Here is a 19,060-nt window from a genome sequence, read left to right as displayed (position 1 = left end):
AATAAGTCACTGCTATTATAACTTTGAACAGTCATTAAACAACCTGTTATAAGTCCAGAAATACCTGTACACAATAGTGGTTCTCAAGGGTTTTCCATCCAGAAAAGGCTACAATATGTTGCAAACTACTTGGAAGTCAATTAAGAGAAAGACCAATTAAAAGAAAACAAACATTTGCAATGGCTAGTGTGTAGTGAACCAACTTCCTGATACTGCAATATAAAGATTGTGTTTACAAGAAAATAGCAAACTTCATCCCTTGTTTGGCACTTCCAGATTCAGAATTTAGATTCAGAAGTAAATCACCTGCAAGTTATGGAGCTTTCTCCAAAGGAAGTTTATACAAGATTACAGTTTGGATTGGGACGCTTGTCTCGGATTATCTCATGTAACGAACACTGAATTTCTGCTGGCTTTTTTAAAGAGAAGAAAACGAGAGGAATCAAACAAGCACGTTTACAATAACACCCCCCGAATCCAAAGTAGTACAGCCCGCCCCCCTTTTCTTCTGCCTCACTTGTAAAGCTCCTTGCTTAAAAAAGTGCTTGTCGCGCCCAGCGCCTCCCGATTTTTCCTCGTTTCAGGCCTGGTGCGCCTGCGCAGAGGTCTCCCCGCCAGGCGGGCGGGCGAATCTTTGACTTCCGACTCTGCTTCCGAGGTGGGCGGGAGAAGATGGCGTCGGCCTGCTGGTGGCTGTGCCTGGTGGTGGGTCTCTGCGCCTGCTTGGCGGCTGCGGAGGAGCCGAAGAAGAGCTCCAACAAGCCGGGGAAGAAGAAGAAAGACATTCGGGACTACAACGATGCCGACATGGCGCGGCTGTTGGAGCAATGGGAGGTATAGGCGAAGAGGAAGAGGGGGAGGAAACTTCTTAGATGCCCCCACTGCCCTCTTTCCCCCTTTCCTGCCCTCTCAGGAGCGAGGCTTGGCTTCCCTTGGTTCCACCAAGCACCCTCAATCCTAGCTAGTGCAATAAGCCACCATTGGCTAATGCAGACAACGTGTGTATCCTTAGACCATGATTTGCAAAGGTCATTTCAGCCAGTGTGGTAAGCCCAAACTAAAAAAAAATAATTTAAAAACCTGGATCTCAGGCCATTCAGCAAGGCTGGTGCGGCAGTTTTGGTCACCACACTATAAAAAAAAGATGTTGAGACTCTAGAAAGAGTGCAGAGAAGAGCAACCAGGATGATTAGGGGACTGGAGACTAAAACATGAAGAACGGTTACAGGAACTGGGCCTGGCTAGTCTAGTGAAGAGAAGGACCAGGGGTGACAGGAGAGCATCTTCCAATATTTGAGGGGCTGCCACAGAGAGGAGGAAGGGGCCAAGCTATTTTCTAAAGCCCCCAAAGGCCAGACAAGGAACAATGGATGGAAACTGAACAAGGAGAGATTTAACCTGGAAATAAGGAGAAACTTTCTGACAGTGAGAACAATCAACCCATGGAACAAGTTGTGGGAGCGTCATCACTTGAGACTTTCAAAAAGAGATTAGACTGCCATTTGTCAGAAATGGTGTAGGGTTACTGCTTGGGCAGGGGGGTTGGACTAGATGACCTACAAGGTCCCTTCCAACTCTGATTATCTGTTATGGCACTATTTCACCCCCTGGGTGCTGCTAAGCTATCCTGGGTGTTGGGTGGATCTGGCCATCGTGGTCACTTTGCAACCCATCAATCTTCAGGTCCTCCTTCACTGAGTGGGGGAGAAATGTGGGCGGTCTGAAAATGGGAGGCGCATTCAATAAAGGCATGCATTTTATGCATGTATTCACTTTGCCCATCTTGGCATGTGTGCCTCTGGGTGGCACACAGCCGACAAACAACGAAGTTGCTTGTTGAAGTTGCTTGTTTTTTTTGATAGAGATCAAAATAAAATCTGAAAGTCAATTTCAAGCATTAACCTCTTTCGAACCCATTTGTCCATCCCTCCAATGCTTAAAAAATTAGAAATAAGAGAATTAGAATATTTTAGAACTGGATAGCTTTTCCAAATCTGTGCTGGGTTAAACTCTTATCTCTGGTTGGCTGAGGCTATGGGTAGTTATGATCCTGTACATTTGAAGGGAAATTGGGGAAAGCTGGAATATGGTGCGATATAATCCTCATGATTGTTTTTTGTTGGTTTTGCAAGGGTGATTTAGTTGAGTAACGAAACTCCGCATTGGTGACAGGAAGGGCATCTGGCCATTAAAACACTCTGCTAGCTCCATTCAGTTGCCCAGACTCCACCCCGCAAGGGATTATGGGGTCGTTAATGAAGATGATGATTTAGTTGACTAGCAAATTGAGTTGTAAAGGATGCAAAAGGAATGAATAAGTGGTTCTATTTTTCAGGGATCCACTTATATCCCTTGTAGATGATGAAGGCTTTTCTTTTCAAAGTCTTTTTCAAGGTTCCTGTTTTGTTTCAAAAACAGGAGGATGATGATATAGAGGAAGGAGATCTTCCTGAGCACAAGCGCCAATCTGCACCAATCGACTTCTCCAAGATCGATCCAGGCAAGCCTGAGAGCCTCTTGAAAATGACCAAAAAGGGGAAAACTCTCATGATGTTTGTCACTGTGTCCGGAGAGCCAACGGAGAAGGAGACGGAGGAAGTTACAAACCTGTGGCAAGGAAGCCTTTTCAATGCCAATTACGATGTACAGAGGTAAAAGCCTTTAGAGTTATGTGATTCTTCCCCCGCCCCCTGGATTTCTTTTTGCTGGAGAAAAAAATAAATCAAAATAGGTAGCATTCTCCCAGTTACAACAGTGATTCCCTGTGTCCCATTTTAAACATGACTCATCTTTACTGCTGGTTGCAATGTTCCATGGTCATGTGATCATGATTTACAATGTTTTTTTGGACAGTTTCTGGCAAAAAAATGCCCCTTAAACACTAATCCAATTTTGCCATAGATCTGTTTTAGGTTATACTTCCACACAGGTTTGATACAGATGTTTAGTATTTTATTTTGAAGCACCATGGGATGTGTGTGTGTGTGTGTGTGTGGAGTAGTAGCTTTTATGTCATCACACTCAAATCTTAGAGCTTCCTCTCTCTCTCATTCCAACTTGTATATAAGGCTCCATTTAAACCAGTGGAAAAGGTCTTTAAAATGTAATAAAACTATTGTTTACTATAATAAATCCCAATTTGAGCACCATTTACTTTTTTAAATGCAGTTAATCCTTGAACATCTATCCAGATTGTGGATGTATTTATTAATCATATTTATATGACCGCCCAACTCTCACATAGTAGCTATAGGTAGCACATAATCTTATTTCTGGATTTCTGTTTCCTGAAATGTAGGAATTTAGCAAAGACTAACCGAATATCTTCTGAAATCCAGGTTCATTGTCGGTTCAAACCGTGCCATTTTTATGCTGCGTGATGGAAGCTACGCGTGGGAGGTCAAAGACTTTCTGGTAAATCAAGAGAGATGTGAAGATGTCACTTTGGAAGGTCAAGTCTACCCTGGTAAAGGAGGCGGAGGAAAAGAAAAAAATAAACTGAAGTCTGAAAAACCCTCCAAGAAAAAAGACACAGGTGTGAAACCTGGAACCGTTAAGGACAGCAACCGTGCAAGTAGAGGAAAAGAGGATCTTTGATAAATGCCCTGAAATACTGTCAAAGAAGTTTAGAACATTTCAGAAAGAGAAAACAGGATTGGTTTTGCAAGTTTCGAAGTATTAATGGTTAAGGGAACAGTTTACTTATTAACGAGAGGCATTCCTTTAGAAATGGCAGTCGGTTAATGGCTGTGGGCTGCTTACATTCAATCAACTATTAAGTCTCAGCTCCCTATCATTTAGTATTATGGACTTTGTCCAGAAGGGTGGTTGAGAGGGTCACCATTTGGAGAACTGATTCTTACAGGTGGTATCGCAGATGGATCAAAAGAATAGGGAGAAGGAAAAGCAAAACTTAGAAGGCAGCTGATTTTCCCCCCAATATTTTGATTAATCCAAATTAACAATACACTTTCATTGCATTTTAAATTCGTAGCTTGAGATTTGTCACTGATTATATACAAAAACAGATCCAGAGTGACAGTTTCTACGTTTATTTGCTTTTAAAATCCTGATAATCCAGTATTCCACACTGAAATGAAAATAAAACTTTCTGTTAATTAGCTAATAAGGCTAGGGGATTGCCACACTAAATCGGATCGATGTACCTCTCATTCATTGATTGAAGTAATATAAAATGTGAGGAATGCTCACAGATGCCGCTCAATTGATTGCAAAAACAAAAGTGTGTGGGAATGTATGATTTTTCTGTGGATAAACATATCCATGCAATGGATATATTTTACAGGTTGCGTTGATTTTTTTAAAAATGTTAATTGGAAAAGTTTGCGGCCATTGTATTGGATTTCATTTGCTGTTACTGTTTTATATTCAGTGCCATGGAAAATGTGCAATACTTGGAACAGCCATGGCAGTTTATTCTTTGGGGAAAAGAAGAGGTAACTAAGGACAAGTTGCTGTCTGTGTGAATGCTCCCTCCAAAACTTCAATAAATTTCTATAATTTTTTCAGAAGAGATAGCTGTTTGGAATTCCTTATCCATCTTTCTTTCTCTTACTGTGATACCTGATGTCAGCCCAGACCATCCACATGGTGGTGCTGTCTGTACGCCAAACAACAAAGGAAGTGTGCTTGTTTTGAAGTCTGGCTAATGTCATGTGCAAAATCTCTTCCAGAAGCTAGGCCTGTTTTAATAAATTGACATTTTACATGCTTGCTGCTTTGAACTTTAGAGGGCGATTGGAGCGATAATTTACTGCTTATCCTTGATGTTAAATTTATCTGCTTCTTCCTTCCATTTTCCCGCCTTCTTGATTTTGTTTTGAAAGTTTTTCTGGCATTCAGCTTGCAAGGACAAGGACAAGTAGGTGCCTTTTTTTGCCAGCAGGTTAAAAGATTTCTCCTGTGGATGAAATGGTGGTGTTTAAAGAAAAGCAAAATACTTGGGCTTTTTTTTTTTTTTGAGACCTCGAATGAGTTGCCATAGGCAAGATGAGAAACATGCCTAATGGCTTATTTGCATGATAGATAAATTTATTGTCGGCTATTTTGTAGTTATTTGTGAAATGAGATTCCAAATTATCACTTCCATTATGTGATGATCCGGGGCATGGTACAAAGGCAACCCAATCACATAAGTAAGAAAAATCCCTTTAATACCTCCAACTTTGCCCCCAATGTCCAGTTACCCTCAGCTGGAGAAAAAACTCTCCCAAGGCGAAGTGTGTGTGTGGAGGCATAAGTGGAGGAAATTCAGTCCGAAAACAAAGTATATATAAACTGTAAATAAAAATACACACAAACCATGCTGCAGCAATTAACTGGACAGGGCAGGATAAAGAATTGCAGACTTCAAAGGCCAACAAAACACATACAATTGGGAAGATGCCAGGAACCCAAATAAGCTTTGACAAACAAAGATAACTCACGGTTGCTTCCCGCAACTTTGCTGTGCGTAGCTTGCCTTTTTAAACACTATTTTCCCAGCTGCAGCTAATGAAGGGAATCAGGGCCATTTCCTCCCCTGTAAGCCATGCAACTCATGTTGCTCCCTTGTCTGCTCCTCCCTGCGTGCCTAGGATGAAGAGGAGGTGGGCCTCGATCTTCCTCTGAATTCCCTCTACCTTGCTCTCCCTCTCTCCTGCTCTGCCCAGCTGGACTGTGCCCTTCCCTTGTTTCTTCCACAGCCACCGAAGCCACACTCCCACTCCCTGTCAGCTGCTCAACCTCCCCCTCAGAGTCAGATTCCAACAGGGGCATGACACAGTGCAAAACTTTTGTCAACCAAGAGAGGGGGAAAATGGGGTGATGGCAGAACCATCTGTAAAGTAGCGGAAAAAGCAGCTTCAACACATTAACAAATAGATAAAGAGCTTTCAAGTGCTGACAGACTTTTTGAAATAGATGTGCAAACATCCTGAAATTTCCAAAAGGCAACTGGGCTCTCTTGGTTTTTTTATTCCAATCTCATTTGATTGGAATAAAATACAATTTAAAATGAAGTCGGAATGCAAAGTTACTTTTTCATCACCATTGAAACTACGAAGGGTGATTAAACAAAAGGCAGTTTAAGTTTAAGACTACCTGTACACTTTATTTTCTATATTACAAAATATATAATAAGAGCATCGGCCTTTGTTTACAGTTAGTACTAATAAACAGATAGCTTCCAGGATCAAAGATTATGTGGTCACTATTAAGAGCTATGAATAACTTGTTTAATGCATATTCATTTTATCCTTCATCCCCCCTGCTGTCAGAACTGATGAATCTTCTTGAATGGGAAGCGAAATGTTTTCTTTTTCCTCAAGGAAAAAACAGTCCAGTTGCTTTTTGAAGAAAAAAGCACCTTTGAAGAGAGCTCAAAAATGATGTTTTCCAGCTTAGACTGAAAAACTCCACTAGAGGGAGAGCAAACATAAGATAGAAGATTGCTATATTAGCTTGTGGTGGCCCAGCTTGTCTGCCTATGGTTGACTTAAATCAAGTTCACTGAGTTAACCCAGTTGTTCAGGCTTGCATAAGATGGTGACGTACAAACCAGGATAGTACCATATTCTAGCAATGCCTGTTGTGCAAACCCGGCCACAGCTAGGATTTACGGAACGTCATTGTTGGGAAATAGGAGCTGCTTCTCAGCAACTTTTTAGCCGTTTTGTTTTCCAAAATATTTTTTTCATTAGGGGCACAGACCAGGAAGACCGGGGAAGATTTTGCTTATGTAGATTGTTTTAAGATACCAAAGGGAATTTTAACTGTTTGGGAATTGGAATGCAGAAGTGAGTCACATCTAAGTAAACAGTGAATAGAACTGCAGTTTACATAGAACAGGGTGAAGGTTGTGGTTGTACTCCATATTTTTGTCAACTGCTTGGAAGAAGGTCCCAAAATGCAGCTTTTTATTATTTTATTTGCTTTATTCAATTTTATGCTGCTCATTTTCCCTGTGACTCTGGGTGGCCTTTTAAACTTGCCCTTTACCCAAATGGTGAGAAATGCTGTTGGTACTTTTGCTCTGGCATGTTTAGGGTTTAAAAAAAAGTTTTTAAAGGGATGTGTTATATACATAGATCAAGCGCAAAAAGCAAGCACATTTTTTTTACTCTTAAGAGAATGGGATAGAATAGAATGACAGAGTTGGAAGGGACCTTGGAGGTCTTCTAGTCTAACCCCTTGCACAGGCAGGAGACCCTACTACACCATTTCAGACAAATGGTTATCCAATCTCTTCTTAAAAGTGTCCAGTGTGGGAGAATTCACAACGTCTGAGGCCAAGTTGTTCCACTGGTTAATTGTTCCCACTGCCAGGAAATGTCTCCCCATTTCCAAGTTGCTTCTCTCCTTGATTAGTTTCCATCCATTGCTTCTTGTCCTGCCCTCAGGTGCTTTGGATGAAAGGTGTCTTAGTAGTTTAGCATAATAAAGTCACCAAACAGGGATAGACAATTGACAAATTGCACTGACATTTTATTTCAATAAATCGTGTATTCCAAACCACAAAATGTTAAAGTTGCAATTGAAAACATTTGGAAACGAGGTTTATCGTACTAAAAAAAAAAAGTTCTGCCAAGAGACAGGATGCCACATCCGCAGCCATTAAAAAACTTCAACTGCAAAGAGTGTTTCCCATTTTTTTTATTTTTTTGGCAACCTCCCCCCTTGTAACATCTTTGCTCTCTTCCATTATAATACCCTTTTAGTGCCTTTGCAATAAATAAATATATCATTCCCCCATCAGGATTTTTTTTAATAAAATATACAAAACGCTATACATCTTGTTCCGAAAAAGGACCAGCTATTTCGGGTAAAAGATTTGAACTGACATAACGCACAAAAAAAAAAAAAAAGATCATGTAAAACTGACTGTTAAATGTAGGCTGGAGTGAAACATCTTGCGGTGAATATACTTTTTAAAAAGTCACGGTTCATAGAATGTAAATGGCCAGTTGGATGTCAGAAACCTTAAAATGTGACTCTTAAGTTACAAGCAGTCCTCAACTTAACTGTTCGTGTAGTGACTGAAGTTACAATGGCACCGAAAAAAGTGACTTATGACCGTTTTTCACACTTAAGAACATTGCAGCATCCAAATTTGGATGCTTAGCAACTGATTCATATTTATGACGGCTGCAGTGTCTTGGAGTCACATGATCACCTTTTGTGGACCTGACAAAGTCAGATTCACTTAACAACCATGTTATTAACAACTGCAGTGATTCACTTAACTATTGCGGCAAGAAAGGTGGTAAAATGGGGCAAAATTTCCTTAGCAACAGAAATTTTGGACTCAAATTGTGATCAAAAAGTTGAGGGCTACCTATACAAAAGGACAAAGGCTGGAAACTTAGTTGAAACCGCCCTTAATGGCTATCATTATTGTACAATATTCCCGCTCAATGGCTGTTGAGATTTGAAACTTTCTGATCCAGGAACGTGGGCAGGGAATGTATACATAACCCTGTTTGCCTACAGCTCAATATAGTTTCTATTAAATATGTGTACAAGGGAAGAAGTAGCATCTTTCAGGCTAGGAAAAGGATAGGCAAATATATCCTCTAGCCAAATATATCCTGTACATTCAGGGTAATTGTTTCATAAACTATGATATCCTAAGACTGAATCTTCGTTGTCTTCTTGTGTGAGATTTCCCACCGTCTCAGTAATAGCTTTAATGTAATTAGCAAGCTTAATGCTATTCTAGTATTTGAATGAGACAAGAAATATTCAACACAGTCTATAAAATTCCCCTCTCTTGTTCACCCTTTGCCCTGCCCGTTGACCAGCCTAGCAATACTGGCAAGCTCTGACATTTGGCAGTTCTTGCTAAGCTGTGCATTATTGACTTTAGCTTACACTTCCTTATTTACATCGCCAGCAGTACCACCATAAAAGTGGGGTTTGTTTCCTGAGTCTGCATTTGAACATTCAAGATGAGTGAAAGGTTGACTTAGAGAAAGAAGAAGGAGAAGGAGAAGGAGAAGGAGAAGGAGAAGGAAGAAGGAAGAAGGAAGAAGGAAGAAGGAAGAAGAAGAAGAAGAAGAAGAAGAAGAAGAAGAAGAAGAAGAAGAAGAAGAAGAAGAAGAAGAAGAAGAAGAAGAAGAAGAAGAAGGAAGAAGAATCTGTACGTCCAATTAATTCAGGACCACAATGATCCATGAATCAATCATGAGGTGGCCATGGTGGCTTCATAGAAAGATGAGACGAGAGGAGACTAATTTCTTTAAAAAAATCTGTTGCCCTGAACCTGCTGGCAGGTCAGGGAATCTGTTAGTAATCAAAACAGATCAAACCAAAGTGGTCGCATTTGATCAAGGAATGTTGGTTGTTCAAGGTGAAGGCTTATTTACAGTAGCTTCTCTCTTATGTACAGCATCAAAATATATTACATCTTAGAAGAGCCACCATTCCTCTCATCCTTTTCCTCTGGAGGGCGTTTTGAAAGAGAGGTGCTTCTTCAGAGTTTCATTTTCTTGACCACAGGAACGGGCAGCACTTGAAAGATTCTCACGGCATCCTCATCGGTCTCCAGCTTGATCCAGAAAGGCTGGAAGCTGCCCTTGTAGCCGACAAAAGCCATTTTATCTTTAAATAAATAAGAGCATGCAGTGAGAAAGAACGATACGGGGGAATATTTATAACCAATATTCTGCACCATCAGAGGCCATTTTCATGAATCATCATCTTTTAACGACCCCATAATCCCTTGCAGGGTGGAGACTGGGCAACTGAATGGAGCTGAGTGTTTACTGGCCGAATGCCCTTCCTGTCGCCAATATGGAGTTTTAGTCAGCAGATACATTCTCAGTGTGCCCAGAGAGAGAAATATCTGCCTCTACCTAGGATCGAACTCACAGCCTCCTGATTGTGAGGTGAGAGCTCCACCTTTAGGCCACCCCACCAGGCCATTTCCATGAATGCCACACCTTTTGCAGATCATAACAAAAAACATCAAATAGCCGGTTCTCCAAGAAGAGTTGGTTGATTTTTTTTTTTTTTGGCGGGGGGGGGGATGATTGAGCTTGATGTTCCTTTTGATCCCTTCCATCTCCATATAGAAGTATGGAATTATAGAATTCTGTAAACAGCCCTTTTCCTCCAGTTTAATGGGGGATTTAAAAAAAAAATTGTGTGGGTTGAATAGTAGCAAACTAGGAATTGAAAAATTTGCCATTCTGCATTTGGTGATAATGGAATTTTTTTCAATCTAGCTCTCCCTCTCTGGCTACCATATTGGGACAGATGGAACCGATGTGTGGAATACTTAAAAATACCTCTCAAAATCTCAAATACACTTTACATTCAGTAAAAACTCTGCAATATTTCTAAGGACTTTTCCAATCTTGATACCCAAGTTTACTTTCCTGATGCAGAATCTATACTATTCTTTGCTATTTTAGAAAGTGCTCTTCATAAAATTAGCCATAATAAAAGTATATCATGTTATATTTCATAATATTAATATGCATTACCTTTCAACTTAAAGCCCGGTTTTGCTCCAAGCGTCTCCAGTACTTTGGTCCATGGACTTTTTGAAACAAATCTTCCTTTTGAGGTCATCACCACTATGGAACTAAAAGTGGGCATAAAAATTATATGCATCATTTGATTGAATTAGTCAACAGTTGCATTGCAGTCCTCATCATAGATATTCACAGAATTTAACAGAATCTTCCTTTCTCCAATCACCCCAAATTTGCTCCATAAACCTGTTTAATCTGGTCAATTTATGCATGATTTGGTCTTTTGATTTCTTTTGATCCTTGATTATGGTGATGAATATTTCTGGTGCTACCGCAGTTGAAGGTTGCACATTGTAATGGATGACTTTACAAGTAGGTCTTCTTTCTGCAACTTGGAGAGCCCCTGTTTCCAGTTAACTTACTTGTTTCGAATGTTGTTGACGTAGTTGATGATCTGAGCTGGGATTCCTTGTAGAATAATATTTTTGAAACTCACACGGTCAACAACTTTTCCTTCGTAACCATCAATCACGACTACTTGAATACCCTCTTCAGAAAGATAGAATGACTTGCCATCAACCTACACAAAAGGAAAAACCAATTTTTAACATTCTCCCAGAATGGAGGTTTGGAAACAAATTGCTGCTTGTTCTGAATGTTTTCTTGGATGCTTCATTTTGGATTTATGTGCTTAGGGAATTCTAAACTGAGCCCAAGATGAACATCCTTATATAAAAATAAATTGGCAAATTAATAAGCATTTTTTAAAAAATATGGCGCAAACACTTACTGAGATATAGGCAAAGTCATCCTTGAGATGGTAATATTTGGTCTTGTAGCTGTCTATCTTCAATTCTACAAAATGATCCTTCTTGTACTATTTTTGAAAAAGAAAGAAAATGGCATTTACATGGCATCCAAGGATTTTCTAAACAAACTTTAATACTGGAATCAGATCTGGATAATTTATGGCCTTACTCTGAAGGCATCACACCCAAGACTCCCAACAAACCTCTTTTGCTTTCCTTCCATAGTATAAAATTAGAAACTTTGACCCATGTGGAAGAAGATAGAATAGACTGGAATTTTATTAACACCATGAAACTAAAGCTAGTCAAGAGAAAATCCTCTTGACTTAGATGATCCAGAACTGGAGTTCGGTTCTATAACTGTGTTCACATGTTATGCTGAATCACAAACTGGGTTCAGCTGGCATGGTTAGTTTCTGAATCAGTGGCTTGGGTGGACCTGGAACATTTTATTAATTGAACAAACAGGTATTAAATTAACCACGGCTAAAGGATATTGAGTAAATACGAAGTATGACAGATAGAATCTCCTGTCAGTAAACCTCCTCTATGCCAACACGTGAAGAAAGGTTTTCTACTGAAGCCAACACTAAGAGAGAGATCAACATTAAAAGAGACCCAGGCCTCCAGGGTTAACATATTCTGAAGCTTTCATTAAAGTTAAAACGAGACCTTGAAAATCCCAGAGAGATATTCCCCTAAAGAAATCAATATACCATGCGTGCACTAGGCAGTTTTTTGGGCATCGGCACGTCCACTGTTGGCTTCTCAGCATATTTCGGATAAGTCAGAGCTTCACAGTCACTGGTACCAGTTTGCTTAGGGATGTTGGCTTTGATCCTGATCCGTTCACAGCCTCGGTTGGAACAGAAAGCAAATGGCTCCTTCTCATGCTGAGCTTTCAGTTTGAGAAATAACAACCTATTAAAAGAAAAAGAAGAAAGCAAGAGTTGAGCAACCGTGACCAGGAACATGTAGATAAGACAAGGGACGTAATCCAAATAGGACGCAACTCTTCCTGGCAGCAGGAAAGACGAAACTCCAGGGGGGACTTTCAAGTGGAGGTGCCACACCTGTTTTCCTTCTATCTGAAGCAGGGGTGGGCTGCTGGAGGTTTGCAGGGGTTCAGGGGAGCCCCAGCTAAGATTCTGTGCAGTTTGGAGAACCCCCCAAATCCCACTCCAGGCTGGCCCTGCCCCTCCCAGGAGTTCCCACGCGGCCTGTTTTGGATGCAGGTAAGTGCATGGCGCACACAGAGGCTCAGGGAGGGTGAAAAATGGGCCTCCCGGAAGTTTGGGAAGGGTGGATATGGGCCTGTTTCCAGCTTCCAGAGAGCCTCTGGAGCCTGGGGAATCATTTTTGCCCTCCCGGAGGCTTGAGGAAAGCCTCCGGAGCCCAGGGAGGGCAAAAACACCCCTCCCAACTGCTGTGGTGCAGGAGGCCGACTAGGCCACACCCATCATGGCCACGCCCACGCCCACCCAGCAACTGGTCAGAGAACCCATTGCTAAAATTTTTGAAGCCCACCCTTGATCTGAAGCCTGTATCCACAAGGGTTAGGATTGATACTTTCCTTTGGGGCAGGAGGGACTGCATCAACCATGAAGCTGGCCTGACCTGACTGAGGCCATTTTCTTTCTTGTTGCTTTAATCATGTATTACTTGGAGCCCAAACATTCAGGCCTCTAGGATTTCAAACCAAACCCTCTTCCTGTTTGTGTGCGAGTTCCCCTTCTCTTTTTGATGGCCGACAAGAACTCTGGAAAAGTGTGAAAAGCAGACCTCTCTCCCTCTCCATGTTCTCATGAGCATTTCAAAACCCATGAAAGGTAGACAGCTGATATATTGTCCCATGGAGCGAAGTGGCTATGACTGCTCTGCAACAACGTTGTAAGGCCACATAGGGTATTGCTTTTCTTGCTGAGGACGTACCCACCAAAAAGGATGACAATGGGCAGGATCTGAACAATTACAAAAACAAGCCCTAAGGATGATGGGTGTTGTCATGCATTCAAATCCAATCAGAAATATCGCTCTTTCTACCTCCAAATCCCACAAAAATTTGAGAATGCTTGTTAATTCCTTACCCAGTGTCTTCATCCCAGTAGTAGTAGCCCTTGGTGGGATATCGATATTCAAGTTTGTCCATTTGAAGAGCTGGGTAAAACACCCCAGTTTTGTAGGTTTTCTTCAAAAGGCGATTGTGAATATCTGAGAGAATGGAAAATGTTGTCCCTTTAGGATAACAAAATCCAACTTGGATCCAGTCGTTTCTAAAAAAAAAAGAAAAGGAAAATAAGCATTACTAAAAACAAAAAAGCTCAACCCCAAATCTCATGACTATGACTTTTCTGGAACACGCCACAAGCCAAGTCAAATATTTAACTTTTTTTTATTTAAAAAAGTGATTCTTTCCGTGCTGGCTTAAATGTTTTGATGCTTAACTAGTTCCAAAATGATTTAAAGATCCATTAAAGTCATATGGAACAGTTTTCCGGTGGTAGGTCATTGGCTCTGAGTAAAGAGTAAGTTTGACCCATTTCATGTATTCCATCTTGAAATTATGACTGCTTTGCCTCTCTTCTGCAAGAACTTGAACTACATGGGTGAAAAGATGGTAAAACTCAGAATGGAAATTTTGAAATTATGATGCCAGAGCTGGAAGATTATAATGTATTGTGTTTCCCTAGATCCGTCAGCTTTGGAAGCCATATTTTACTTAGAAGCTTCCAGGCTGCCACATCTTAGTGCCTGGGAAATTGGGAGGGCAGATTTCATAGAGAGGTGGAAGATTAGACTCAACAACCTTTTTATTCTAAAGTCAAGGACAAGTCACCCTGCACTTGGAAAGGAATGGTTGGAGGAATGTCTCCAGTTGGGACAATGGGTGATTGGACCATATGATGGACTGATGGGTGCAGGGGATGGGGTTTGATTTTCAATTATGAAGACAAAACCCAGAACTCTCAGATTTGGGTTTTTCCCAGGTGTGCCAATATGACTTCTCTAATAAATTCTTACTTGGACGAACTTTGTGTCTGAGTGCTGAATGAGATGGGGAGTTTCGTTGGAATGCTGACAAGATCAGGGGTTCTCAACCCTCGGGCCGCAGCCCACTACTGGTCCATCAGACCGTGGAAGCAGCGGGTGAGTGTATGTGCAAGGGCATCTTTACTTGCAGCATAGCGGCAGGTGAGCACATGTGAGCAGCTCCATTTGTGTGAGTGACATCACTTACACAAATGGAGCTGCATGCACACATGCATTGAACTACCACTCTCCTTCTCCTGTCAGTCTGCAAAGCTGGAAAGGCTGGAGACTGTTTCCCTAGATGATGGACAATCAAAGTTCAGAAAGGTTTTTTTTAGGGCTTGCATGCTCACTTATTGAAATTGATGAGCCAGATGGCCAATTCCTCAGGGGCTGCTTTGTCCCAGTGGATGGTGTAGCCCTTCTGCAGAGTGATCACAGGCTGATATTGTTGGTAATGGGTACTTTTGCTCAGGGCGCCTTCTAGATACAAAGGGTGTGTATAGAAGTCATTTTTGATGATTTTCATCTTCAGATTGGAGGATTTATATGCTTGGATATACACCTGTTTAGAAAAAAAAGAGAGAAAGTATATTTAATTATATTTAATTAGAATGCGTATTGCAGGCTAAGTCTGCCGACTGTCAGCAGTTCGATCCAGACCAGCTCAACAGGCTGACTCAGCCTTCTGTCCTTCCAAGGCTGGTAAAATGAGGACCTTAGGGGCAATGTGCTGACACTATAAACTGCTTAGAGATGGCTGTAAAACAGTGTGAAGCAGTGTATAAGTCTAAGTTCTATTGCTATTTATTCCCAGGGGTTATGAAATTCCTGCCTTCAATAAGGGCTTTCTATCCATCTCTATCTTTCAGGCAATGGCATTTTTTTTTTAAAAAAAAAAAAGCTATTTAAATCTTTCGTGTCGCACAAAATTTGGCTTCCCATTCAGCTATCAGTGCATAGAAGAAACAAAGACTTGTAAGAAGGATGTAATTGAGTTTATTGGGGCCTTTTAACTTCTAGGAATGGGGCTTTGTGGAAAGAGCTTCATTCTACTAATTCTGTTATAACTTTGGGTTTCTATTGGATTTCAAATAGCCCATACATTCAATTTTCAACCTGTCCTAGGTGTGACAAGGAACAGGGAACCAACAACCCTCCAATCTGTGTGTTCACCACCATCCCTGCTACCTGTGCATAGCGTCCACTACAGATGGATCCTCTCCAATCTGGAACTTCAATGCAGTCTCGATGCTTAATGAGCCAATTGTCCTCTTTGATAAGGTATGATCCAGGATATTCTGACACTGAGCCATCTACATCATGGAAAACGGATGTTTTATCGCCATCCATGTCCAACCCATTGAACCAAGGACCAGGTTCTCCAAAGAAAACTCTGGAGGAAATCTACATGGAAGACAACAGACATATTGCTCAGTAAATGCTGGGATCTCTTTGAAGAGGAACACAACTTGCTTCCCAAATAGTGATCTCTGAATATACATGTTTTTTCTCCCAATAATAGAATATATGTTCATCATTTGTTTAATTAGACAGACATTTTAATTGAAAAGTGCGATCACATGGCTCCAAGATGCTACAACCATCATAAATATATACAAGGGTCATTTTGATCGTGTGACCATATGTAATGCTTGTGTGAGGGAGAGTCATAATTCACATTTTTCAGTGTCATTTTAACTTTGGATAGTCACTAAATGAATGGCTGTAAGTTGAAGACAAAGATAAATCCCTAAAATGGGATTATGATGGCCTCAACAACAAAATCACTGTCAACTTTAACGTAGCCAAAACCAACTTGTAAATCCTTGTTTGAAGCTAAATCCAAACTTAGTTCAACACCAGTTGCAAATGTACAGGGAAGAAATTCTGTCATTGGGGCAGAATTTCCTCTATAAATTCTGCTATGCCTCCAAGATTTCTCCTTGGCACAGTCCAGTTCATCAATCTACCCTGAAGACAAACTCACCGGGACGTCTTCGAAGACCAAATTTGTGACGTTGTTGTTGGGGCAACTTTGCCAGGCGTTGTTCAGGCGGAAAGCCAGAGCGCTGGTATGTCGGCCTTCCAGGGCAGCAAATTTTCGGAAAGTGCAATTCTGAACATTGATTGGCCCATCATAGAACTGAATGCCTCTAATTGGGAAATTCCTGAAACATATTTGTGAAAGATGCCCATTAGATTAGTTCTAAGGCACAGGTGTCAAACTCAACTTCACTGAGGGCCGCATCGGGGTTGTGTTTGACCTCAGGGGGCTGGGTGGGCATGGCCAGCTTGATGTCACTCATGTCGGGGATGCCTGTGGCAGCCTGAGCACTCTGCTACCATTTTTTGTTTGCAATGGCCTCCTGCAATGGCTCTGTTTTCATTTGCAATGGCCTCCTGCAGCCCTCTGCCAGCGAAAACAGAGCTCGGGAGGGCTGCACGCAGGCTGGTTCTTTGCTGTTTCCAAGGCAGCCCCATGGGCCAGATCCAAGCACCCTGCAGGCCGGATATGGCCCATGGGCCTTGTGTTTGACACTCCTACTCTTAAGGATTGTTAGAAAGCATCAATGCATGGTCAAGAACCAGTGAGGTGCAACAATTAAAGGACTAGGATACTTAGTTTATACTTAGTGATGAAAGCTCACTGCTGACTCTAGACCAGGCACTATTTATGCCCAACTCCTAGGATTATGGTGGAAAAAAAATAGAAGAGTGGAATATATACACTATCTTAAGTTCCAGGAGGAAAACCGCAATATACATCTAACAAGTAAGTCAATAGGCAATGAAGCATAAATCCTGCGCGGTACTGGATCATTGTCAAACTGAAGAAATTAGCTTCTACAGTCTTTCAGGTGTGTATGTAGGAAGGTTTGAGATGCCTATTAACACACCTCAGAGTTTTTAAAGTTGTGTTCAAGCTGTGAATGGCTGTACGTGCCTCTGTGTTGAATGTGTTATATTTCAACTAGGGGGACATTTGTCTCTGTGACTATCCATCCATCCATCCATTTATCAAATAAGTGTGCCAACCCCTTAAGAAGCAATGTACTCATTCATTCATTCATTCATTCATTGCATGAAACATTCCCCAAAACAGGTTCTTAATAAGTGACTACCAGAAAGCAGAAGTTGGGAAAGGAGGGTGAGAGAAAATAAGTCAACAGCAATTGTTTGATGCTTTTAAATTAGCCAGATATTCCAGAACAGAGAAAGCATGTGGCTGAAATCTAAATCCAAGTCTGGAATGAGAGTTTTAGAGAGGACAAAGCTATCAATGACTGTTGTTTGTGAGGCCCATATATTGCCTCCAGAATTGAAAGAGAATTTGCTTTTGTGTTCTATATGCACGTTTCTCCTAGAGGCATAGTAGCTAGTTATTACCAGAGCAGAAAGCTGGACTGTATAATTTCTTCAGTGGGATCCAATTTGTGATGCAGTGAAGTTCTTAAGAGCCAGTTACAATTACTATACTAATGGGAACCAATAATGGTATGATAGCAGTGAGAGTAGTTTTTGCATTCCACGTGGTCCACATTGACATCACAAGCCTCAGTCTAGATGTGCAATGGATAATATGATTTAAAATGCAATGCACAAAAGCTATAAACTCTTATCAGAAGGAAAGACCGTTTTCATGCTGTTCTTTTCAAGTCTATTTCAACAGGCAGAACCCCTACTCATCTGTTCACCCCTTACCAAAGGGACAAATTGAGGGCAAATTAAAAACCACTATGAGTTAGGAAGCAGCTCTTGTGCCAAAAAAAGTAGTTTATTTGAGTCTTTGAGAAGTTGGATGAACTTCAGTTTGGACTGACTGATTGTAATAGGAATCTCAAATGTATTATCAGTGGCTGTTCATTGTAGAGGAACAGAATAAGATCTAAGAGATGTTGTTATTTTTTTTTTCATTTATGGTCTCTTCAATGGCAGGTTTAGAAAAAAGAAAGAATCGAATTAAATTCTATACTGGTTTGCAAACCTGAACCTAACAAGAAAATGTCCAGAGAGAAACTCACTGTCCAATGGGCAAAGTCCGTCCACTGTGGTCTAATCCTCCAGGTCCCCAGATGTTGTTGTCTATCGTTTCAGTCCCTGTATTTCCACTTTCACCCACAAAAAGGCTATTTTTAATTTCTTGTTTTGATCCATCGTCGTGTGGGAAGGTTCCTCCACTAGGAGAAATCAAAATGGCTGGTCAGTGTGGCTTCTTGGGCCAAATCCTGCTTTTCTGTAACTGCAAAAGGTGAAAAATCCTAAACAGGCACCCAGAATGCTTACCTAAAGATGCTTTTTTCAAAAGGCAACTGGACATTTTGCTTCCCATCCAATAAGCTTCTTCCATTCTTCTTGGATGAGAAGCGAAACGTCTTCAAGCAAAAACAAGGAAAGTCCAGTTGCCTCTTGAAAAAGCACCTTTGGGCCAACCTTGGCCTGGATAACTGGGAATCTCCATCGACAAGAATGCTTACCTAGCCAGAGTGAGGCCAATCCCATTGTCAGCAAACCTGCAAGGAAGAGAGACATTCCTGGGTTAATCTGGAGAACTGGATTCCGGTCGGTGCTTAATGACATTATTAATTTAGGCTATTTAACTTCCTTGGTTCTCAGTAACATTCTCCCATTGGTTGCAGTGGGGGGGGAAACATGATTTCTTAGACTAAATGAGCTTCTTTGAATATACAAGGATATGGAAGGAAAACTCAATAAACAAAGGGTTTACAAATGGAATCTACA

The 19,060-nt window shown here is 41.1% G+C and overlaps 3 protein-coding genes across 3 annotated transcripts in view; 2 read left to right on the top strand and 1 right to left on the bottom strand.

Annotated features, from left to right (window-relative positions):
* CTXND1 (cortexin domain containing 1) overlaps positions 1–19,060 on the top strand; it is a 413,279-nt gene that overhangs the window by 66,148 nt on the left and 328,071 nt on the right. The gene's annotated exons all lie outside the window — the stretch shown is intronic.
* Positions 650–4,534, top strand: MESD (mesoderm development LRP chaperone). Its single transcript, XM_026677050.2, has 3 exons — positions 650–834; positions 2,419–2,651; positions 3,339–4,534. The coding sequence occupies exons 1-3, from the start codon at positions 673–675 to the stop codon at positions 3,595–3,597; spliced, it is 654 nt and encodes a 217-aa protein (XP_026532835.1). The 5' UTR covers positions 650–672; the 3' UTR covers positions 3,598–4,534.
* Positions 7,461–19,060, bottom strand: part of CEMIP (cell migration inducing hyaluronidase 1) — a 79,841-nt gene continuing 68,241 nt past the window's right edge. The window contains exons 19-29 of the mRNA XM_087972613.1: positions 18,796–18,831; positions 18,343–18,498; positions 16,308–16,488; positions 15,509–15,724; positions 14,671–14,882; positions 13,375–13,560; positions 12,004–12,208; positions 11,269–11,355; positions 10,901–11,058; positions 10,488–10,588; positions 7,461–9,600 (exon numbers count right to left, since the gene is read on the bottom strand). Of these exons, the coding sequence (XP_087828739.1) occupies positions 9,473–9,600; positions 10,488–10,588; positions 10,901–11,058; positions 11,269–11,355; positions 12,004–12,208; positions 13,375–13,560; positions 14,671–14,882; positions 15,509–15,724; positions 16,308–16,488; positions 18,343–18,498; positions 18,796–18,831 (1,666 nt within the window). The 3' untranslated portion in view covers positions 7,461–9,472. The remainder of the gene's footprint in view (positions 9,601–10,487; positions 10,589–10,900; positions 11,059–11,268; positions 11,356–12,003; positions 12,209–13,374; positions 13,561–14,670; positions 14,883–15,508; positions 15,725–16,307; positions 16,489–18,342; positions 18,499–18,795; positions 18,832–19,060) is intronic.

The sequence above is a fragment of the Notechis scutatus genome, chromosome 11, assembly GCF_049901735.1.
Source record: "Notechis scutatus isolate UNSWTSFEM ecotype Mainland chromosome 11, rNotScu1.2, whole genome shotgun sequence".
Lineage (NCBI taxonomy): Eukaryota > Metazoa > Chordata > Lepidosauria > Squamata > Elapidae > Notechis > Notechis scutatus.
Note: the sequence above shows the minus strand (reverse complement) of the source record. Positions and strands in the feature narration are given on the sequence as shown.

What these genes read in the sequence shown, in the direction of transcription:
- MESD (XM_026677050.2), top strand. Translation starts at nt 673, where the DNA reads ATGGCGTCGGCCTGCTGGTGGCTGTGCCTGGTGGTGGGTCTCTGCGCC. An exon ending in GGCTGTTGGAGCAATGGGAG is followed by an intron (nt 835 to 2,418) that starts GTATAGGCGAAG and finishes TTTCAAAAACAG; the next exon opens with GAGGATGATGATATAGAGGA. An exon ending in GCCAATTACGATGTACAGAG is followed by an intron (nt 2,652 to 3,338) that starts GTAAAAGCCTTT and finishes TCTGAAATCCAG; the next exon opens with GTTCATTGTCGGTTCAAACC.